The 22,850-nt window shown below is 36.8% G+C and overlaps 1 protein-coding gene across 3 annotated transcripts in view; it reads right to left on the bottom strand.

The window, feature by feature from the left end:
- Window positions 1-22,850, bottom strand: part of KAT6B (lysine acetyltransferase 6B) — a 104,311-nt gene that overhangs the window by 72,640 nt on the left and 8,821 nt on the right. For all 3 annotated transcript variants that reach the window (XM_063307674.1, XM_063307672.1, XM_063307673.1), the window contains exons 2-5: window positions 14,225-14,333; window positions 6,436-6,551; window positions 6,025-6,106; window positions 1,480-1,612 (exon numbers count right to left, since the gene is read on the bottom strand). In XM_063307674.1, the coding sequence (XP_063163744.1) occupies window positions 1,480-1,612; window positions 6,025-6,106; window positions 6,436-6,551; window positions 14,225-14,333 (440 nt within the window). The remainder of the gene's footprint in view (window positions 1-1,479; window positions 1,613-6,024; window positions 6,107-6,435; window positions 6,552-14,224; window positions 14,334-22,850) is intronic.

The raw sequence follows: 22,850 nt of genomic DNA, 5'->3' as shown, positions 1-22,850 counted from the left end.
GAAGGGGTAAATAAAATCAACAACAAAGGAAAACAAGAGCCGGGGAAGGAATGACTGAGAAGTACTGAAATCTATCTATCTATCTATCTATCTATCTATCTATCTATCTATCTATCTATCTATCTATCTATCTATCTATCTATCAAACTTTATCACCACCCATCTCCCTCCCAAGGAGGGACTCTGGGCGGTTTACAATAAAAACATTTTAGTGGGAAAGAATATACAGTTTGCTTAAGGAAGCACTGAAAGCTTAAAGAAATATATTTTAAAGTAAATGTCAGCCCAATCTCTATGGTATTAGTGATAAAAAGGAGGATATTTCACTTTCTCTTTTACATGTAAGAATATGCACAGACAGGAAGAATTATTCAACTGAAAATCAACAAAAAAAATTGTAATTACTTCAGCTCAAGTTAGTTCCTTCCTGTATCCCACTAAATATTAAATATTCTATAGAAGGCACCTTCCTTCCCGCCCCCCTTAATTAAGAAATGTAGGTAACCTTAACACTCTTAACAGTAAGAGAAAGGCCAACCTAAGGTAGCCATTTAGTTTTAAAAACTCAGCACCTTTCCACTGGGTCCATAATTCATTCCTCATTCCCACATACAGCCAAGCTGATTAATTATTGACATTGGCAACCTGGGTACTCTTCTAACCTTTTCACGTATCATCTGAATGTTTCAACCCCTGGCATTAGCTACATAGCTACAGTTGTGGCTGGTGCCTCATTCGATAATAACTACTTGTCTATAGATGCTAATAGGCACCAGATGCTATGTTTTTTCACATTATCGTTCAAGCCACAAGGGTAAATTAAGCAGCATCATTTCTGTATTATTCCTTCAATGATGCTGGTCAAATTGATTTATCTATGTATTATATCATGGGGTTTTTTTTAACATAAAGGAGGCAAACACTCACAAGCTATTTCTGCCTAATCTGCTGAAACATGTACAGATCTTGTCTCTTTTAACAGTATAATGAGAACTAATTTGCTTGTCTCCTCAGTTATGATTGTGGGAATACAAACTTCCACCATCAAAGTACAAACATAGACTTGTCTGCTTCTTTGGAATGAAGAGCAATTACCACTCGTGTAAGAATTCATTATGCTCTTTGCATCGGGCCATACTCAGCTGCTACTGCTCTATTACTAGAAGACACAGGTCAGGGTGGAAGACCAGGTAAGCTGCTTGAGTGAACATTTAAACTGTTCTGCAAAATAATACATGCATCAAAAATATTCCAACGCACTTTTTAGAATATCTTGATTTTAATCTCATAGTTCTGTGCATTTCTATACACAAAAAGCAAACAAAAACAAACATACACTGTGAGGTCTAATAGGAGAAAGAGGTATGTCATCAAACCACTTGTAGTGGAATGGGGGGAAAATTATTATTCAGCTCATTTGAAACTGATCATAAGGACAAGATCTCCGTAACGGAAAGAAAAACAAGACAGAATACTTACAACATTTGTTGCTTTAGTTTATTTTTTGGTCGTCCAATAGGCTTTGTGTAGCGTCGCTTTATCTGTGAAGCTCTTTCATGAAGCAACTTCCTTCCTTTTTTCTTTGGTCTGCAGACCTGGCAAACCCACATACCTGCATTCAACATAAAACAAAGCTGATCAATTCTGCTACTGTTCACACTCATAATACGCTTCCAAGTGAACTGAACAGTAAGAGGCAACAGGCACAGCTGCCTGAGCATCTTGTCTCAAGTAAGACCCAAATGTCATGCCATTCTCTTGATACAAAGATGAACATATGACAGTGATGTACTAGTTTACCTATCCCCGCCATGTACAGTAAGTCAGTGTGTTATCCGTGCCCTTCAAGCTTGGTATGCAAAGAGATGAATTAACAGTAATATCAGATCTACTTACTGGCAAGTATCTATGTCCAATGATACATGGATTTTTTTCAGCAATTAAAAATGGGCAGCAGCAAGAGTAATGTTGAAGATGAGTCTTCTTCTCAAAAGAAAACATTTTAAGAGTTCTATTTACAGACTAAATATATTTTTAAAAATAGTGATTGTTTACCTATGCCTCAATAATTTTCAATATTTTATAGCAAACCACCATCACAAAGTAGGTTTAGCACAGAGGTAAAACTCCTACTCTAGACAAGGTAACTCCCACACAATCTTACCTTTTCTTTTAGGACCCTGCTCCCTATCTTTCACTCCAAGCATTACCCGAGACAGGGACTTGCTAGTTGTGAGATAGCTAAATTATGGGATTCTTGCCCTTCGGAAGGGACATACTTAGCCAGTCATCAGAATCCTCAAAAATGAGCAAGCAATTTCAAAGAGCAAAGATAGTATCTATCAGGTGCTTTTACTGATATAATAAAGGTGTTTCACGATAGGTTTTGAATGAATCAGTTTATATTTTTATAGCTAAACTGCTGAATGGACAGGACAGCAGGGCATTAATTTCTTGCCACCATGAATTGAAACTGAGGATTCTTCAACTACCACGCTGGTTGGGAAATTTGGAGGGCTGTACTTTCCACACATATGTAAGATAGCAGAAATTGATTTATTTAACTTCCAGACCTGGAAGTGATGAAAGAGTCCATGTAGGTGTGAACTAAAACTCATCTCCTCTCTTAACAAGTGGGGAAAAAAACATATTTTTGTATCAACAAGGCCCTGAATGGAAAGCATGAGAAAGCCAAAAGAAAAAAGAAAAACTTTCTCACTCTATGAAGAAAAGTTCTATTACTCCTTCTGCAGAATACATGAATAGGATACTTGACATTCCAATTTCCTTTTTGTTATAAGCTATACCTTCTGTGGATGGAGCACTAAATATAATTTTCCACTGTCAATCTACAAAAAGGATAAATTGCTGTAGATGAAGGAAACGTTGGCCAGTCCCTCTGCCCCATCCTCCTTCTCCTTTTGGGTGTTTTCAGGATTCCTGGTGGGGTGGGGGGTGGGGGGTGGGGCAAGCAGAAAGAGGGGCAGCAGCTGAGCCACTGTTCAGCTAAGGAAATGCAAGCAGGCAGACCCCTGAAATAAGCCCCTTCCACACAGACCAGCAGGTGATGGGTTTTGCTCAGCCCTGGGGGACTAGCAGCATTTAACAGAAATAAAAAGGGAGAAGGCCAGCAGTCCTCCCCCTCCCCCACTTTTCCCAATTGAGAACAAATGATAAGCAGTTGCAGTAATACAGACAGCCACCGGAGAAAAAAGCAGGGAGGTTCAGAAACTCCAGAGGCAAAAACTGACAAGGTATAATGGAATGTGAGAATGACCTTGGAAGATGGGGGGGGGGAAGAGATGCTGCCTAGGGAACAATTTGATAAAAGAGGGAGGAGTCCGCAGCTGCATAACCGGCGGAGAAAGAAACTTAAAAAGGACCTGCCCTAATTTATCAAGCTGTAAAAACAGACAGCAGGAGATTTGTACTTTCAGACTTGCAAGAGTCTGTTAATGTAGCCTAACAATAAAGTAGAATTAGCTCATCTTGCCATGTTTCCTGTTGGTTTACCTGAAGAACTGGACAGGAGGAAGTCCTGAGAAAGTCACAGCCACCAATGGTCAAGAAAGCTAAAATCCTGATCTCAATGACAGTCTTCAAGAAGGAAGAAGTAGACAAGAACACCAGCCCCCACTCAAGATCCAATCAACCGAGGCCATGCAGCTGACCGTGGGAAGGCCTGGGAAGCTGAAGGGTCAAGAGAGACTTCCAGTCCCAGATAGAAATAAAAAGAAAAGTAGATTGGAGTACTTTAAATAGACATATGTAGTTGAGATGAGAGTATATTGTAGTTGGAATATAGAGCCAGAGGGTAGACTATAGAACAATAAATAGAGTTGGATAGAATGTAGAATACAACAACACAGCAAGACTAGCTCCTGTGAATAAGAAAAAAGCAAAACAAATTCATGGAACCTTTAGTATGAAGACATGGCGTAAGATAACAGCCGTCTCCCTCTAGTCCAGTGTTTCTCAACCTTGAGAACTTTAAGATGTGTGGACTTCATTTCCCAGAATTCCCCAGCCAGCATCTTTAAGTTCCCAAGGATGAGAAACACTGTTCTAGTCTGAGCTCAGATAAGGAAGGTGCATACCACTTATAGTCTGTGTTACGAAAAAATCTTTATTCAGATGTGTATTTGTGTAATAAATCCTCCTAGGCAGGATAAGCTGTTTATTTTAAAAGCTATTTTTATTCTAAGCTTTTGATTAATTATCCAGCTGAAAGTATTAGAAAGGAGCAACATGGGAGACTTTGGTATAAAAAAATCATTTCCAGCGCTGTAATAAACAGCATGAAATCAAAATATAAGCCACCTGATCAGCAGTAAAAGGCTTAATAGATTACTGATTATCACGTTATGTTTTGAGAATTAAAGGTAGTGGGAGTAAATTATAACACATTTTTCTTCTTTCATAAAATGGAAAAAGTGCATTTGTAATCTTAAAATCCCAAGTACCATTATACCATAAAATATTAAGATAGAGAATAGCCTCATCCATAAGAAGCTGTGGCAAAGAGACCAGAAATCCCTTCCTTCATCAGAGAAACTATACTAACTGATCCTGCAACTATGATTAATTGAAATTATGTTTAAGCAAGCCAGCTGTAAGGGCTACAATGGATATTTCCTTAATTAACCACATTTAAGATTCATTATAATTCTGGATGCAGACATGAAGCAAAAGTTTCCAGATGCCATTCCGGGTGGTATAAAGAAGAAAGAATCATGCAGAGTACCTAAACAGGGTTGGCCTCATTCACATCTCACTGAGACCTGATCTAGCATGTCATATGAACTTTAGCCAAGGAGTTTAAAAAAAGTTTTCATGGGACACCTAAACTTTAAAAGTGTTATGAATGCATTGTCTCAAAGACTGAGAGAAGCTGATATGGCTGAAAATTATCCTAAGAATAAAGTGGGCTCTCCAAAGAAGAAGCATTAGTGACCTGCATTTAATAGTCAAGGGAAAACTGAATTGTTGAAGAGAGAGGGATTAGAAAGATTGTACTGTCATCACACCACGATCAAGAAAGAGAATTAAGCTTCAAAGGCTGGAAGATTTCTGAATAATATTTGGACTTTTTAAGGCAGGTTGTAAAATTTGAAACTGGCAAGAAGAAAGTTCTGTGCATAATACTGAGATATGTAAATGCCTGGGTTTACTTTGAAGTGGGATAACTGTCTAAATGTGTTTATCAGGATGGCCTCTTAAAGGTTTAGATAAACGTTTATGCTGTTTGAAGAATTTTTATATTTTTGGTTAAAGGCTATTAATAGTGTTACTTTTTAAATTATATAATAGTAGTAAGAAGTTGGTAGGTTACTTTGTTTTAGTTTAAATGCTGTGCTTTGATAATTGTTTAAATCTGATGATCTTTTTTAAGGGTTTAGTTGACTGATTTTATTTTTGAACAATATTTTTATAAACAAATAATAGCAATAAAAGACAATTAGGTTATTTTCTGTAAGTTTAGTTGGCAAATAGGAGCAAATTATAGTGAAGAAGGATATTGTTTGTCAGTATATTAGGTTTTAAATTATGTTTGAAGGGTTTTTTTATGTTTCTTAATTGGGAGGGAAAATTTGTTTTAGAAGGGAATGTTGTAATGAGAATTTAAACGCTTTATGGAAATGATGTTTATTAGGGTATAAATTTGAGTAAGAGATTGATATTGATTTATGTATATCTTTGTTGTAGAATGTCAGAAGTCATTCTGTAGTAGTTTGTTGTGTATTCTCACACCTTTTTTTTTCTTTGTAGGCTCCTTTGTTTCATTCTTTTTAGTTTTTATGTATATCTTGAAAAAAAATTAATAAAGCTTCTAAAAAAAGTTGAAAAAAAGTGTTAAAAATGCAGCTAGTAAAATAAACCAAAAGAAAAGATACTTCACATGTTCAGAATGCTCCATCGTAAGCATAAATATGTTCTAGCACTACTGAATTCCACAAAAATAACTCAGTTAGTGACAGCATAACTGAACCAAACATCAAGGCATACGGATTCTGCAAAGATCACCTTTTGGCATTCGAGAAAGTGGTGGGTCACAGCACTCCATATGGAAACCTCTATCACAAGAGTCACAGAAAAGCATATTATCCTGAAAGTGAAAAGGGAAACATAAAGTAATCTTAAATAAACAGTATTTTCATGATCAAATGCTGCTGTTGAATTATCAGTTTGGCTCCCTGGCATGGTCTTATTCTTGTCCTTTTTATGTAAATGCTTTAGATAAATATTTAATTACGTAATAATTTTATTATAAATTAATATTGAGGACAGCTCTGATATATTTGTATGAAGGGTGATATACAAATATCTGGAATACAATTAATATACATTCTAGTATTATTAGAAAATACTAACAATATATTAGGCCTAAGTAAACAAAATGAACATTATGTAAATGGGATATAAAATATTACTTACTGCATTTTTGCCTTGGATTCTGCAGGCACTGCATGTCTTGCACTCAATACATTGCCATCTTAAGGCCTTCACGTTTGTTGTTAACTCCAAACAAAATTTCAGACAGGATGGATGCCCTATTGAACAACCAAGAATTATGACATTTATTTTAGCATTCTGATAAGCAGAAACTCTAGTATCTTCTAACAGTAAAAGTGTATCAATACCAACTACTGTTACTTATTCTTACTCAGGGACAGGATTAGTAATGTTTGCTTAAAATATTTTATTATAGGATCTGGAAAAGGTATGTCCAGTTATTTGATGTCATGCGTTGCAGAGCTCACAAACAGATCTGACCCATGTATTAAAAACTACAATTGCTCTGAAATACAGTTTTGTTCACTTTAATCTATTCTCACCACACTAAGTAATTGAGTACTGTATGTTCACACTTTAGTTTTCCATACAGTTCTGTTTATAATATCACAATCCTTTGATGAAAGCAACAGATACACAAAGACTGACTCTGTTGAAGACTATGTCACTCATGTAGACTATATTATTTCTGAAAAACAAACTACAATGAAAAAGACTAGTATGTAAGAGTTAGGGGTGGGATCAAGCTAGACCTGTTATGCAAAGACTGTAGAAACTGAGAGTGTTAAGTATTTTTCCAATCCTTTATGTATCCCTGCCTGAGCCAATGTATCTTCTATACAGAAAGTTTAGGAAATGGAAGAACACAAACCCTAGAATAAATAAAGTTACTTTCCTAAAATTATCCTACACATCCAAAGTATTACTTATCAAGAGATGAAACAGGTGACCATATTAATCTTCGAGTGAATGTAGCCCAGGCATGTAGCATGAAAACCAGTGTACCAATTATCTCTCTGGCATACATATCCAGAAGAGTTTCTAAGACTCATCATTATTCTTATCCAATGACAGACTATAGGATGGCACGGCATCTTCTGGACATATGGCAAGTTACAAAAACCATATGGAATAGGCAGTAAAATAGTGCTTTTAATCATTACTTCTTACTGAAGTCTTACCAAACTTCATGTCCTAAAGAGGGAGAAAATACTGGAAGTGGATGTAGGTTCAGCAAGAAAGTCAACTTACTGAGGCCATGATAATGAGCAAGGGATGAGAGAGGTATATCAACTCAATAATATGTTCTAGCACTACTGGATTCCACATAAATAACTCACGGAATCAGTTAGTGACAGCATAACTAATGATGGCACCAAGATGACATGAGTGATATATTCAGTTTATATCCCACTTTTCTATCCATAGAGCACTCAAGGAGGGTGACAGTCGAAGACAGCTACTGTATTTAGTCAAAATAGTTAAATTCATTAATCCATGTCAAACATAGGAGAGAACACTGAGGTAGGTAAGGTAAAGTCTTTATTAAGGAAGTATCACTTGGGCAAAAGGAATATTCAAGTCAGAAAAGGACACTGTCTCTATGGATAAAGGAAGGAGGAGGATCATCTAAAAGTTCACCTACCCACCAAGTAGAAATGACAGCAATTAAAAAGCCAGCTTTTACTTTCAACATCCATAGGTCACCCGTGGCCAGGATTTCAAAGGCTTAAGCTATCAATCCAGTAAAGGAGCCCAACACCTCTATCAACACAATAGTAGAAACAATCCAATGCTGACAAAATTTTGTAGGAGGAGATGAAGGTGTGTTGCTGCAACAGAAGTAATTGGGGTCTCCAGTACTACATTTAGCCGCCTGCTATTCAGTATTATCTCAATTGCTAACCAACCCAATAGTGACCACCTCCATTTACTATACAACTAGTAAGTAATGCCCAGCTCATAAGCAGGAACTACACTATCACTTCAGAAAAGGGGCTTAGAATAGGAGCTTGCGGGTCCAATGCACAGTTTGGATGAGAGGGTGACAAAGGCCTTGGATCAGACTGTGCCTGTGTAGCCTCTCCAGTCTGTGAATCCCAGGGAGATCCCTAGTTTTCAAAGGGTCTCCAAGAGATGAAATGCCACTGGAAGAAGATGAAGAGTGAATTCAAAGAGGTTTTTCATGGTGAAAAGGGCAGCAAAACCCTGGCAAGAACAAGTGGCTATAGGTTTTGAAATGTCCCTGGATCTGGGGATTTACCATCTTTGGTTCTGAATAGGGTAGCACTTCTCCAGTCAGAAATGGTGTGGAACTTGAAGGTCTTCCTAGACTACCATAGGTTCCTGCTCAAGAACAGGTGGCAGCTGTGGCTAGGAAGGCTTTTACACAGCTTCATCTTGTGAACCAATTGCACTCACTGCTGGACTGGGAGGCTCTACTCACAGTCACTTATGCTTTGGGATTACATTTGGATTACAGCAATGCATTCTATATAGGGCTGATTTTGAAGACCACTCAGAAGCCACAGCTAGTCCAGAATGCAGCTGTGTGAGTATTTATGGACATATCTTGGTACACTCATGTAATACCTTTCTTTGCAAGCTATACTGGCTCCCAATTAGCTTCCAGGTACAATTCAAGGCACTGGTTACCCCCTATTAAGCCCTTCATGGCAAAGGACCAGGTTATTTGAGGGACCACCTTCCTCCTCTTTTCTCTGCCTGCTCTATGAGATCAGACCGGAAGGGCATGCTCCAGGTCCCTTCAGTTAAACTATCACTGGTTGGGACCCAAGAAGTATGCCTTCTGTGTGGCAGCAGCTGTCCTATGGAACAGCACACCAACCGGAATTAGGATGGCCCTGACCCTATTGGCTTGTCATAGAAGACTGAAGATGTGGCTCTTCCCTAGGGCATTGGCTGTCTTGTGTATCTTGTGTTAAATTGCTATTGCTTGGGTACAAGTCTGTTCTTTTTTTAATCTGTTTTTTCAATTGTTTTTGTTCTTAATGATTGTGAGCCTCCCAGGGTCATGCACAAGTGGGAGGCCATATAAACTGAATGCATTAATGCATGAATTAATAAACAAACAAACGAACAAAACCAGACAGCCTGAGATGGAGCTTTTATTCCTCTGCCCAATGTTGCAATGAGGAGCTGTTAGTTATTAATTACAATAAAACCAAAGTACTTATCTGTTCTAAAAGACTGTTGATTCATCACTGGAGAAATAATACATCGAGCATTGGGCAAATTAAAATTTAAATATATCTGGGAATACATTTCCAAGCAATGGCAACCTGGAAACATCAGCAAAGGGAGGTCCCAGGCAGAGCCCCCAAATTCTCAAACACAATGTTGAGCTTTACTAATGATCATGGCAACAATTATTTCCTGCTGCCATGAAAATTTCAGGCTAAGGTCATCAGCTATTTTTAAGGCATACAGATCTACCCTTACTGGGATGTAATCGCAACTGAGGCTGTGTAATCTAGATTTTTGAGAGTACATTGCTGCATAACAAATGTCTCACTGAGACTAGAATCTGGTCTATTTTGAATATTCTGGTAACATCTTAGCCTTCCAGATCCAGCAAGGCAAGTTTATGTCTTCCTGGAAGACTGGTATCAGTACAGCCTTTACTCTCACCCACCACAATGTTTTGTGATCCTTCCCACTATAAGGAATTTTTAACTACATCCCTGTACAGGATAGAGAAATTGTCCATCTGGTAGAAGAAACAGAAACATCTCCCACATACTTTTGTGCTGTTCCTTCTACAGAACGTGGTGGGCTGACTTAATAACACCTCTTCTAGACTATTTTCACTCCAGCTCAGAAGAGAACACTCTCCTACTCTCAGCTGACAGTTCGCCAAACATTTCTAGAAGACTATTGGTCTTAGACACTCCGTTGTGTAACAATTTGGGGAACCTTAATATTTTTATGTAACTGGTTTTATGGCTTGCTGACATTGGCTTCTGACCAAACATTTAATAGGATTAAATATTCATTTGGCTGTAATAAGCCTTATAGCATCTTGGATCAAGATCCAATGTTCAGCAAAAGTCTTCCTTCAAGGAGTGATGAGATGTAATTCCACACACAGACTTGGGAGTGTGAATGCAAATGACTCTACTTGTCACTAGGTACAAGGTGTGTGTATGTGTGTGCCTTTGAGTTAATCTTGACTCTTGGCGACTACCTGGACAAGTCCCTGAAGTTTTCTTGGCAAGATTTTGGAAGTGGTTTGCCATTACCTCCTTCCTAGGGCTGAAAGAGAGTGACTGGCCCAAGGTCACCCAGCTGGCTTTGTGCCTAAGGCAGGACTAGAACTCCCGGTTTCCCTGTTTCTAGACTCATGTCCTTTAAAAAAAAAGATTTTTATCCCACCTTTTTTTCATATTCAACTCAAGACAGCGAACATATCTAATACTCCTTCTGCCTCCTATTTTCCCACAACAACAACCCTGTGAGGTGAGTTGGGCTGAGAGAGAGGGACTGGCTTGAAGTCACCTAGCCGGTTTTTCATGCCTAAGGCAGGACTAGAACTCACAGTCTCCCAGTTTCTAGACCAGCACCTTAACCACTGCACCAAACTAGCTCTCTCTAGGTACAATAGCAAGTAAAAAATTCAGCCTAGGATTATTCCTGTGATTTCGTTAGAATCTTTTGGTATTCCTATTGGCCTGATATTTTCAATAAAAATGTATTCGCACAATAAAAAAGTTATTCTCCAGTACAGTACTAATCTGCCAAGCCATATATGTGGTAGACCTCTAAGAAATGTGAATTGTTTTGTATTTTTTTAAGAACATCTTTATTTAAGATTTAGCCATTTAGCAATTGGATTGCCAATCTCTACGTTTTATGTTCAATTACTAAACATAACTACTAACTAGCCAATTAAACATATTTATCTATAATGTATCTGAAAGTTTATTTATTTAAAAATTGTAATTCTCAATGTTGATCTCCCTTACAACTGACTGTGAATTGTTATGATGAAAGATATATCACTGACTACATAATGTATTAATAGTAAAAAGCCATGTCTGCTGGTAATGAAAAGCAACATCTCTTCCAGAAATAACAGAAAATTCTATTTTCACAACTGAATTGTGAAACCAGGACATCTACTAGGGAAATAAAAGAATAAAAAAGTATATAACTGAATATCTCCTGGCAATCCCATTTCCAAATTTAAATGTTCAGTGTGACAAGAAGAAGAAAATAACTTAACATGTGGTGGGGGTAATCATATTAACTACAGTATATGTAATTTATTTAATTCGTTTTAAATTAAATCTGTCCATTTCTTAGATGGCAGCACCCGGGATGGTAATTAAAGGCCCTCAACTTGAAAAAATGTAAGCACCCTGCCTTAATCAATCAATGCAGAGGAAATACAAGGCATGGTTTCTCTTCACAAATCTTTCATTTTTAGATAGTTAAGGCCTTAAGTCATTCCATTTCAGAAACAGGGACATCTGCCATGCCACAAGAAACTTAGTTGCATAATACAAGTAAACTACTGGATACCAGATGGTACTGCACATAGGTAGGAATCACATCTGTATCCTGCTTGGGTCTTCCTACTGGCATGCTTCCCACTGGACTACATGGGCCTTTGATCTCATCCAGCACAGCTCTTCTTACATTTTATATGCATGCATTCCACATAAAACAGATGCAGCCATAAAAAGACAAAGTATCTTTTATGAAAGTTCCTCTATAAAACACATGAACTTTGACAACTGAAAGTCCTATAACAGAATACATGTAAAATAAAGTTAGTCATTTCTGCAGCTATACCAGGGAATGTACCTTCTTAGCTGTATTTTACTTCTCCATGTGCATTTCAGTGTAACAACTGAACCAAACAATACTTCATTCATACTTAATTATTTCATATTTTTCTCTGTCAAGTACCTAATAATTAGACCTGTGCATGCTTCAAAAATGATTGGGAAGCCATGTTTCAGAACACGTGGAAGAGTCAATGCCTTTTTAAAGCAGCGACATCATGTTTCAAGGTTCTGTGTGAACCTGAAAAAATGTGTACCTGCTTTAACACGTTAAAGCCAAAGCTGCTTTAATGAGTTAAGATGTTGTGTTTATGTTCCCATGCATTCCAAAGCACTTGGTCCAAACATGGGCATCCACAGGTGTGGGGTCAAATAGTCAAGAGGGCAGCCTCGGCTGTGTGATGAAAACCTACCTCTCTTTTACATCCAGTGATACGACATCAAAAAGGGCCACGAGCTTTGATTGCAATGGTGGCAGATGTCATCTTGACTTTTTGTCAAGTAGTACCCTGCTTTTGAATCATTTAAGCATGTGCAGCCCTCCTAATCATTATCATCACTTTTTTTATATTTTCTGTTCTGCTCACCCATTTCATAATTTAAACTCAGGCATCCTTACTATGAGAATGAGAAAGAATAAGTACTGATGTTGTTCATTAAGAATAAATAATGGGTTCAACCTCTTTTGTACTCTGGGTACAAATTCTAATTAGATGATGTTCTTTTCCCTCTCTCATTCTAACAGTTGTCAGCTAAGATTCACAGATCCAAAGAAGCTGCTTCCCATTGTGTCCCTTGATCACCATTCAGGTTATGGAGCCCATCAATCTGCTCCTTCATTCATCGACAAGAAATAAACATTTGCACTAAATAGGGAGGAAAAAAACTGAACTAGTCTGCAAATCTATTCTTGGATGATATGGCATCTATTTATCCTAACATTTCCCTGACCCCTATAGTAAATGCTGGATTTGGATATGAAAAACAGTAAGAAAAGTGTTGACTCCTTTCCCTAGATTTCCCTTCATTTTCCACCATGATCTAGACCATCATCTGTTAGCAACGTCCTACTATTTCATACTGGGTGGTTTTCAAACAAACCTTCTGCTGAAGTAATTTCAGATAAAAACAAAAGGGAAAGGAGACAAAGGAAAAGCTAATGTAAATGGAATGGATAAAACAAAAAAGAAATCTTTCATTAAGCAATGATGAAGAAAATAGACCTCACTGCAGCGGTGATCAAAAAGGACCTGAAGTAAAGGCGGGAGTTGCATTCTTCAGCGTATGCTTGGGTGGAGATCATGTATCTATTTCCAAACCAGAACTCAAATAAACATTCCAAAGACTTTGTTGCAGTGGTATGAAAACCTCTTTGTGTGATCCACAGAGACTATGAACAAAATATATCCCAAAACCAATGGGAAAATATTTCACCTTCCTAAGATACAAAGTCTGGGACCTCAACGTAATTGGGGTTAAGAACCAATGGATTTAGCCAAACTGGACTTTATCAGATTTAGCACTACATCTTATGGCTTAAACAAAGGTTTCTTTATTACACTATCTGGGCTGCCTATCTACTGAGCATAAAAACATCTGTGTCACATTTAACTACCGTGTTGGATTTTGTCACAATCCGAAGAAATTTTCTTTCATTTCTTCTTTTACTATTTCCCTTTTTTTCTTCTCTTCCCATTGCATCCCCAATAATGGCTGTGAATATAACTATACTCAAAACTATACTCTTGTACATCTGATGAAATCCACAAAAGCTTAAGACAATAATAAATTTCTTAGCCTTTAAGGCACCATAGACTTTGACACAACTACTTCACTACCCGTATCAGGAAGATGGGTAACTGGAAATCACATATTAAACTATTTATTTTTAAAAGACTAAAACGAAAAGCAAACATTCCAAAATGCTACCTTTTTGCTCTGTGAATGGAAAGAACTTCTGTTTCCAGAGAGAATTACAATCATGGAAGAAAGCTTTCTAACTTATGCCCTCTTGGGAATGAAGATCTCCTTCCATTGACTGAAGCACCTTGGAGAACCATCAATTTGCAAATATAAATATGCCTTTGACAACTCTAGTTTGGCCCAACTGAATGACTTACCACTGCTACCACAGTCAGCGCAGGAAAGGAGTTCTTCTGGCTTTTTCTCACGGTTTGATTCTTTTGTCCCCAAACAGAAGCTACATATTGGAATGGGATCAGCCCGTGGCTATGGAAAGAATTGTCAAATTAATAGTTAGTTCCCTTCCAAATAATGTTTTCTCTCTCTTTTTTTTTTTTTACCTCAGTGTATTAGGATCTTGGTCTAGATTCCTTCTTTACTATCAGAAATAAACATTTTCCTTTTTATATTTTTATATTTTTGTAAATTTAAACACTTTAATTCTTGCTTTCAGAACATTACTCATTCCTAACTACTGAAAATAAATTTGTCAAAATTTACAATTATTCTTTATAAGATCCAGACTTCATAGTTATTAGGAAATACGATCAAGTATTTCTAGCATATGAGAGCAAATATATCTTAGATGGTCAAGTCCCTTCTGTACAAAAACCAACTCCACTCTCTGCAGCCAAAAAAGAAAATCAATATATAAGAAAACTTCATAGTTATCAAGAGCTACAGCTGAAATTCTCAACTTATATCCTATTTTCACCTACCCAGATTCATACATATCTTAAAACTGGAGTGTGCACAGGTCACAATTCCACCTATACTTACCTGGGAGCAAATCTTACTATAATCAATGGAGTTGACATATTCCCTTAAAATTAGTTTCAGAGTTGTGTTTGGGAAAAAGAAGAATTTGAAACACTTGAACTTTACAAAACCCTGAATTATATGAAATCTACCTTCAAATTGTGCAGATATATTTACTTTTTCAATAATCTATACAAAATCCTTGCCTCTAAAAGGTTGCAATTGTCTTTTTTTAAAAAAAATACCCACATAGTATCTAAAATTTTATATATGAAATACTCTTATTTTGTGGGACCCTGCCCTCATAATAAGGATGAGTTCCTAAAATTCAGAAACAATAATTATAATCTAAGCATTTTCAAATGTCAGTGATTATAAATTGCCCCATTTCCCCAAAATAGCAAAATCTGAACAAAAATCAGTACAGACTCACAAGTCCTTCAGAGTGGGGGTTAGAGAGAACATACGTTTAGATCCCATCTCTCCCGAGAAGAATTTCAAAGATTGATAAAGTATCGTTCCTATATTATCCTATATTAACAGGTCTTATGGGCACACCAAAGGCTTGTACAGAAGTAGCCAAACCTTTATAATATTCTAATAAGTTCCCAATGTTTGGTAGAAAAGATACTCTGAAAGGTAAAGATCACTACAGCGGAATCAAGTCATAAATGGCTACAGCTCCTGCAGATCTCACTGGTTTTCTTTTGCTTAATATACTTCCCTTCTAAATTCTTGAAATACAATACTGAATAATGTAATTTGACCATACTAGTGTGTCACTTGAACCAGATTTCATTCAAAAGCAATTTATTCTTAAAGAGGAAACAAAACACAGTGAATAAAAAAATCTCAGAATTAAACCACTTTTAAAAGATCACAGCAACGTGAGCACTGAACTTAATTACACTATACCACTTAAGAATACATATGATAGCTCTTTTCCAAGCCTTCCAACAACAGAAAGGGTCTTACACTAAAGATGAGACTAATCTTAACCAAGGGTGTCCACAGGGTGTGGTCAAAAGATGGCTGCAAAGCTGTGATCAAAGCTCTGCAGTGCACATAGAAAATGAGCAGGGCTTTAATCGCATTGTTGTGGCTAAGCATCTTGACTTTTCTGACTACAACTTGCAGATATCCCTGATCTTAATTGTAAGCATTTCACATATTAACATACTACTTTAAACATACGAATCCTGTACTGTGTAAACCTCTAACTACTGTCAAGAAGCCCAAATCTGCCTGGACTCTTTTTTTCCCCTGCCCCTTTCGCGTGATAATCTAGCATAATCAAAACGTGGCCTAGGCAGGCTCAATTTGCAGACACCTAATACAACAGGAAGAAGGAACCACATCCATGCCGATTCCCACCTTTTCCAGGTAAACAATGACAGGGGTTATTCCCTTCCTGCACGCGTGCATTGTTGCCTCATTACATGGTAAAGCTGTCCCTGGAAGGCTGAGGCTAACATCTTCAGACTTTTTTTTTCATTTTGAGGACCGGTCATTTTTTTATAGAAGATGAAAGGAGTATAGGAAGCTCTACTGAAGCTGAACATGCTTGTTTTCAGTGTTAAAAAAAAGATGAAAAATTGTAGACTCAGCATGACTGATTTGTGGGCCTTCCCAGGCTCCCTCCACATGTCTTTTGCTGACTGTTCCTGTGACAGCCTGTGCTTTGCGCATCTACACACACAGTTTTACTCCATAGCAATCTGACTTAACTAGGGATTTGGCTGAATTTGATGCACGTCCCTACTGTTCCTGTCTAAGACAGTTTTCTTGTTTATTTCTGGTAGAATTTATAAACAGTAGGGATTACACGAATGTCTGATTAATCAGTATAATTAGATTCTTATTTTAAAGGATATAATATGCCTAAAATAGTTTTCAGAATGTTTAAAGTTTGATCTAAGCTGGGTTGGGCTATTAATTGGTAAGCTGAGTATAAATGTACTTAAAACACATGTTTTACCAACGTTAAAGGAAGTGACTAAAATGATCTTCACCTGACTCAATGTTCAAAAGTGTTTCACTATGTCTAGATCCAGTATTACTAGGGAAATTTGGTTATTACCCACAGCTAAAAAGAGTATATTTTTCTAAACACATTTCTTTCTCTTTCTCAAGATTGTGATTGACAGTTGTGTCTGTTATGGGATAAGAACTATAGAGAATCAAGAAGCCCTTCCAGGCCAAACAGCTCATAAATCGAAAAGGCATGAAACAAAAGGGGTGAAGAACTGAAAGGAAAATGGTACCTTTGCACTTTCTCACAGAAAGTAGAGGGAAAAGACAATTAAAGACAAAAAAAGGCAAATATTCTCTCAAATGGAAGTCAGAAAAGATATGTTTTTTAAAATAAGGACCAGAGGAAGCAAGCTGGCCATTTATAAGCAGAATACCATACATAAAGAATCATATGAGTGATAGAGGTGAAAAGCAAGACATGAATGTAGTGATATTTACTTTAAAAAAAAGAAAGAAAGCAGAATTTTACGAGAAAGAGAACAGAAATACTGCAATGGTATAGGAGAAGCAAAGGCATTACAAAACATTCTAGTTAATAAATGGTTTAAACTTCATCTAATCCACCAGAGAAAGCCAGTGCAAGTTTCTTTCCAAGGTAATGGTATGCATGCAAATGCAAGATCATGCTGAAATATTAAATAATGATTTAATATAATTTTCAATATAACAGAATGCTGAAATATTAAATAATGATTTAATGTAGTTTTCACAGAAGTGGAACATAATCAGAAGGCTAGTGCTGCCAATTAACAAAAGACTAGATAAAAGTGAGATGGGACGCGGTGGCGCTGCGGCTTAAACCGCTGAGCTGTCGATCGGAAGGTCGGCGGTTCGAAACCGCGCGGCGGGGTGAGCTCCCGTTGCTCGTCCCAGCTCCTGCTCACCAAGCAGTTCGAAAACATGCAAATGTGAGTAGATGAATTGGTACCGCTTCGGCGGGAAGGTAACGGCGTTCCGAGTCGTCATGCTGGCCACATGACCCGGAAGTGTCTATGACAACGCCGGCTCCAAGGCTTAGAAACGGAGATGAGCACCGCCCCCTAGAGTCGGATTCGACTGGACTTTACGTCAAGGGAAACCTTTACCTTTACCTTAGATAAAAGTGAACGTTTTGAAGACAAGCCAAATCATGTCTATTTTTTATTATTTTAGAAAAGCCAACAGAAAGGCAGAACTGGAAATTATCAAAGTGACAATGAGTGAATACAATACATAACATTTGCTGCTGAGCTAGGTTTAAGAGTAAAGAAGCTAATTTGAAACTGTATACTCAAAGCTACGGATAATCATTTATTTTACTTTATTTATTCATTTTATTTATTTATCAAATTTGTCACCGCCCATCTCCTCTCACCAGAATGTCCATAAGAATTCCTCAAAATTAGTTTTCCAGTTTGACATTTAGCCTATTATTAGCAGCAGTAGAAGTACAAAGCAGACATCCTGGAAAATTAGCAAGCCATAACATGGCTTGTTTTATGATCACAAACATTGCTTTCTATAGCAGCACAGTATGTGAACTCAATGTAACTTATTCAACTGATCATGCATAAGCACAATGTAAAAACCATGGCTTAGCACAGCATATATACAGCTATAAATTCTTACCACTTTTTTAAAATTCCTGTATGGAATAATGGAAAATTGCAACGCAGTTCAACAAATAATTAATATAGGTATCTTACAGTGCAAAATCCCCTTTCTTTCACATTTGGGATTTTGTGCTAAAGTGCAAACCTTATATGAGCCTTTAATGAAAATTAAATAGGGAGGGAAAAATTCTCCTAGCAATTTAGAAAAAAAGTAAAAAAAACCCATGATACTAAGTTACAGTTTCAATATTGATATTATGCCCTCCTTAAACTATTTAAGATCTGAGTTACAAATAAAGAACTTTATCTGTGGAAAAATGTAGGCCTGGCCCTGGGAAGGAGGAAGGGAGCAAGGAACTGTTAAGGGCGATAAAAGGTTACTCAGTAAGAGGAAAGAATGAGAGAGAGAGAGACTCAAAATAACTCCGCCTTGATTTTGTTTGGTATAAGTTGTGGTAGAGAGAAATTCTGACAGCCTTTCAAGGTTCTGTTATTCTATCCTACAACAATAAAAGCATTCCTGAAATCCCCTGCTGCCCCCGTTTCTTGTCCTTGCCTACCTCAAAGGGCTGACAGTTCTGAAAATGCTTTCTACATAGTTTCATAAAAGATAATTATATCTATATTAGATAATATTTTATTAGCCCACTGGGAAGTTTAATTTACGGTAGAATTAGATGTCACAACTTAATAATAAAATATAATCATCATGGGCTACCAATGTCAAACAGAATTTCTAGATCCTTGGATCATATGAGTTACCAAGTTGCTCCTTTCCACACATATTCTAAGAACTTCTGAATTCTCCTGTTTTCAAGACATGTTATTATCCTAACACTTTAGTAGGACCTCCCACTAAATTTTAAGAATATGTGTTCTATCCTAAGAAAGCCATAAAAGTCACAGTCTAAAGAAAAAATCAGCTACCTGCACACAGCAAGTCACCTACAGTTACCTTATTTTGGATCCTTAGCTATAAGAAATTGAAAATACAGGAAACATTACTAGATTTCAGGGCATCTCACAACACCATACAGGACAAATAATACCACAACTGCAATGCTACATTAAAGCAATGCTACTAAACGGCAATCTGGAAATTATATCTAAAAGAACTATTTAAAGATTCTTTATTCACCATTTATTAATGTCAGAATTACTTCAATTTGATTAGTTTGAAAGTATTAAAGTAATTCATTGAATTCTCTGTTCTGACGAGCAAGAACAGTTTCAGTAGGAAAATTCTCTAGAGTTACTAGATCTAGGTTAAAAACCTTAATATTCAGCCATATATATTAAAAGAATGACACAAAGAAAATGCTTTGATAGTTTATGATAATCATTCATGAACACAAGGTATTAGATATTACTACTTAATTTTACAGATTTATTTCCAGCCTCTGCCAAAGATAGCAACTTATTCCCAAAAAGTAGTATCAAAAATATACCCAGGCAATATAGACATCTGGTACAAGCCATGATGATGTCATCTATGTCCTGACATCACTGCACAAATGACACATATTATGTAATTTCCAGTATATGCATCATTTCCCCTTCCCTGACCCCTTGCAGATGACTGTAGCATAGAGTATGAGGAGAAGATAATATCACTAACCTAATTCAGCTTTACTACTTACACATTACTTTTGGAAGATTTTAGAATACAAGGTGAAGTATTAAATGAAAAAGAAGCAAGAAATCAATACAGTATTCAGCAGCAACACAAATATCACACACCATATATTATTCAACCATATCTTTTGGGATTTTCTTCAGCTCCTGTAGGGAAACTGGAAAATAATCCATCAAGGAAAAAGGTTAATCAAAACCCATGGAACTTCAGAGAAGAAACCGGGTCTCTTTGAAAAAAAGTTCTGGATTAATTAAGGTCCTGATGTGACGAACAGCCTATATAGGCTGGGTTGAAGTTACAAAGGTTTTTGACCTGACTGACAGAAAGCCTGCTTTCCATTTCTCTATTGGGTACTAACTTGGTGGGAGACCCCATGTGGTCATTCACATTACCAAACGGCTGCAGGGTTGCACAAAGATTAATTGTCTAAATAGAATAAAACAAAAATTCAAGTCCCCCGCTGTATTTCAAATACTGATCTACATTTGGAGACTGGTTAGGTGAAGCTGAAGGTTATCTATACTGAGCCTAAGATTATCTCCCCTGACCCCCCCGCCAGCTTTGTGTGGCAGAAGCCAGCAAAGACTGGCCATGGGGCTGCCCTTGAAGAGCATCTGGAGGCTTCAACTGGTGTTAAATCAGTAGAAATGATAGCAAAAAGTGGGCTGGGCTATGATATCATTAGAGAGAGGCAGAACTGGCTGAACTATCATACCCAATAAGGAGGTAATGAGAGGCATACCACAGGACTTTGTTCTAAACCCCATCCTGTTGAACTTATTTACAAACAACACGAATGGGGATCCGAAAATATGATTATCAGATTTGCAGATGACAAAGATGAAGAGGATGTCAAACACTTCAGAAGATTCTGGATTCATCAAGAATCAGGAGGAACTTGGTAAGCAGGAGGAATGGGCAAAAGCCAACAAAATGAATTTCAACAGGGCAAATGCAGATCCTTCATCTGTACAGGAAAAATCAAAGGCATAGGATGGGGGAGATCACAGTAGGCAACAGTATATTAGAAAAGGATCTGAGTATCTTGGTAGATAACAAGCTGAAAGTGAGTTAGTAGCATGACCTGGCTTTAAAAGAAGCAAAATGCAATTCTAGGCTACATGAACATAAATATCAAGATCAAGAGAATTCATCATTCTTTATATTCCGTGTTGTCCAGACTAGAATATTGTATTCAGTTCCTGACACCACATTTTAGAAAGGTCATTGACAAACTGGACATGTCCAGAAGAGATCAACCAAAATGACAGGAGGCCTGTGAGGAAAATAACATATTACATGGTTGGAAGCATTGCATATGTTTTGCCTGGAGAAGACTATAAAGAACATGATAGTGTCTTTAAGTATCTAAAGGGTTGTAATATAACAGATGAGGTCGACTTGGTCATTGTTTTGCACTGACAAGACAAAAAAAGACAACAAAAAACAATAGATTTAAAATATAAGAAATCAGATTTTTGACATCAGGAGGAATTTCCTAATGACAACAGCTATTCAACATGGAACAGACTACCTCAGGAAGTCTGCTGGAAGTATTTAGGCAGAGGATTGATAAAAACCATTGGGGATGCTGCAGTACTGGATTCTAACACAGGGGAGGGTGTTTGGCTGGATGATCTCAAAGGTTCCTTCCAACCCTTACATTCTATGATCTTATACACTGCGTACCCTCACAGAATATGGTATGGGTTCTTATCTAAAGTTCTAGTTGAAAATATTCCTAATTTAGCCTTTAACTATCTTGCTACTTTTATCATTCTTAGTCTACTCTTAAAATGTTCTTATTTTAGCATATTGCTTGGATTATGCATTTATAAAGGGGCATGTAAATTCCTTGTCTAGGTCAATGAAAATGCCTCAGTAAGACAGGTATTTGCTACCAATAGTACTTCCACCAAGACTTTAGCCTTAAGCAGTTACAACTATTTAAATAAGGTCAAGCACTCAGCATTTAATCTGAAGTATTTTTAAATATAATGCTGTTGGGTCACCTTAGAACAAGCCAACAGAGGCCTGGAGCCTGTTTAAATATTAAAACAGAGTCATTCACATCTGTTTTAATCCAAGAATGAAGTTATTGTACATCACTTGAAACAGCTCATTAATATACTCTACACATCTTTCAGAGGTTACAGGAATACCAATGCTTTCAGAAGCATCTGTCATAAAATCTAAACAGCACAGCTAGACATGCATACTTTATTCTTTATTAACTCATGAAATAATCAACCTTATTTAATCTAAGCAAAAAGAATGGAACCCTAAATGAAAATAACCAATTACTTTTGATATAAACCTTTTCATCATTCATCTCATCTCTTCAGGTGGCTCACTTGATAGCAAGTGTTCCAAAAAATATTATCTGCTAGTAATTAGACTGAACAGCTGTCATGTTCAAATACAAATCTGTAGAGTTTTCTCCTTTAACTTGAAATACATAGTTTTTAATTGAAGTTTGATCAAATATTTAAACACTAGGCATTTTAATGATTCTCTCATTGCATTAATGAAGAAGGCAAAGTATCCAACTGCAACATAACATAGTATAAATAAAAATAAGGATAGTATTTGTATAAAGCTATTTAAGTTTTATTCTTAATATGTTATTAGCACCTTACATTAAAAGCAACCAAGATATAAAAAATAAAAATCATAAAAATAGTAAACCAGGTTAGGAGTATAATGCCCAGGTATATGTCAGCACCTAGCCAACCTTGACTGATCACAAACTCAGCAGGATCA

Source organism: Candoia aspera, chromosome 6 (genome assembly GCF_035149785.1).
Source record: "Candoia aspera isolate rCanAsp1 chromosome 6, rCanAsp1.hap2, whole genome shotgun sequence".
In the NCBI taxonomy this organism is placed as follows: Eukaryota; Metazoa; Chordata; class Lepidosauria; order Squamata; family Boidae; genus Candoia; species Candoia aspera.
The sequence above is the reverse complement of the archived record's forward strand: the minus strand, read 5'-3'. Positions and strand labels throughout refer to the sequence as shown.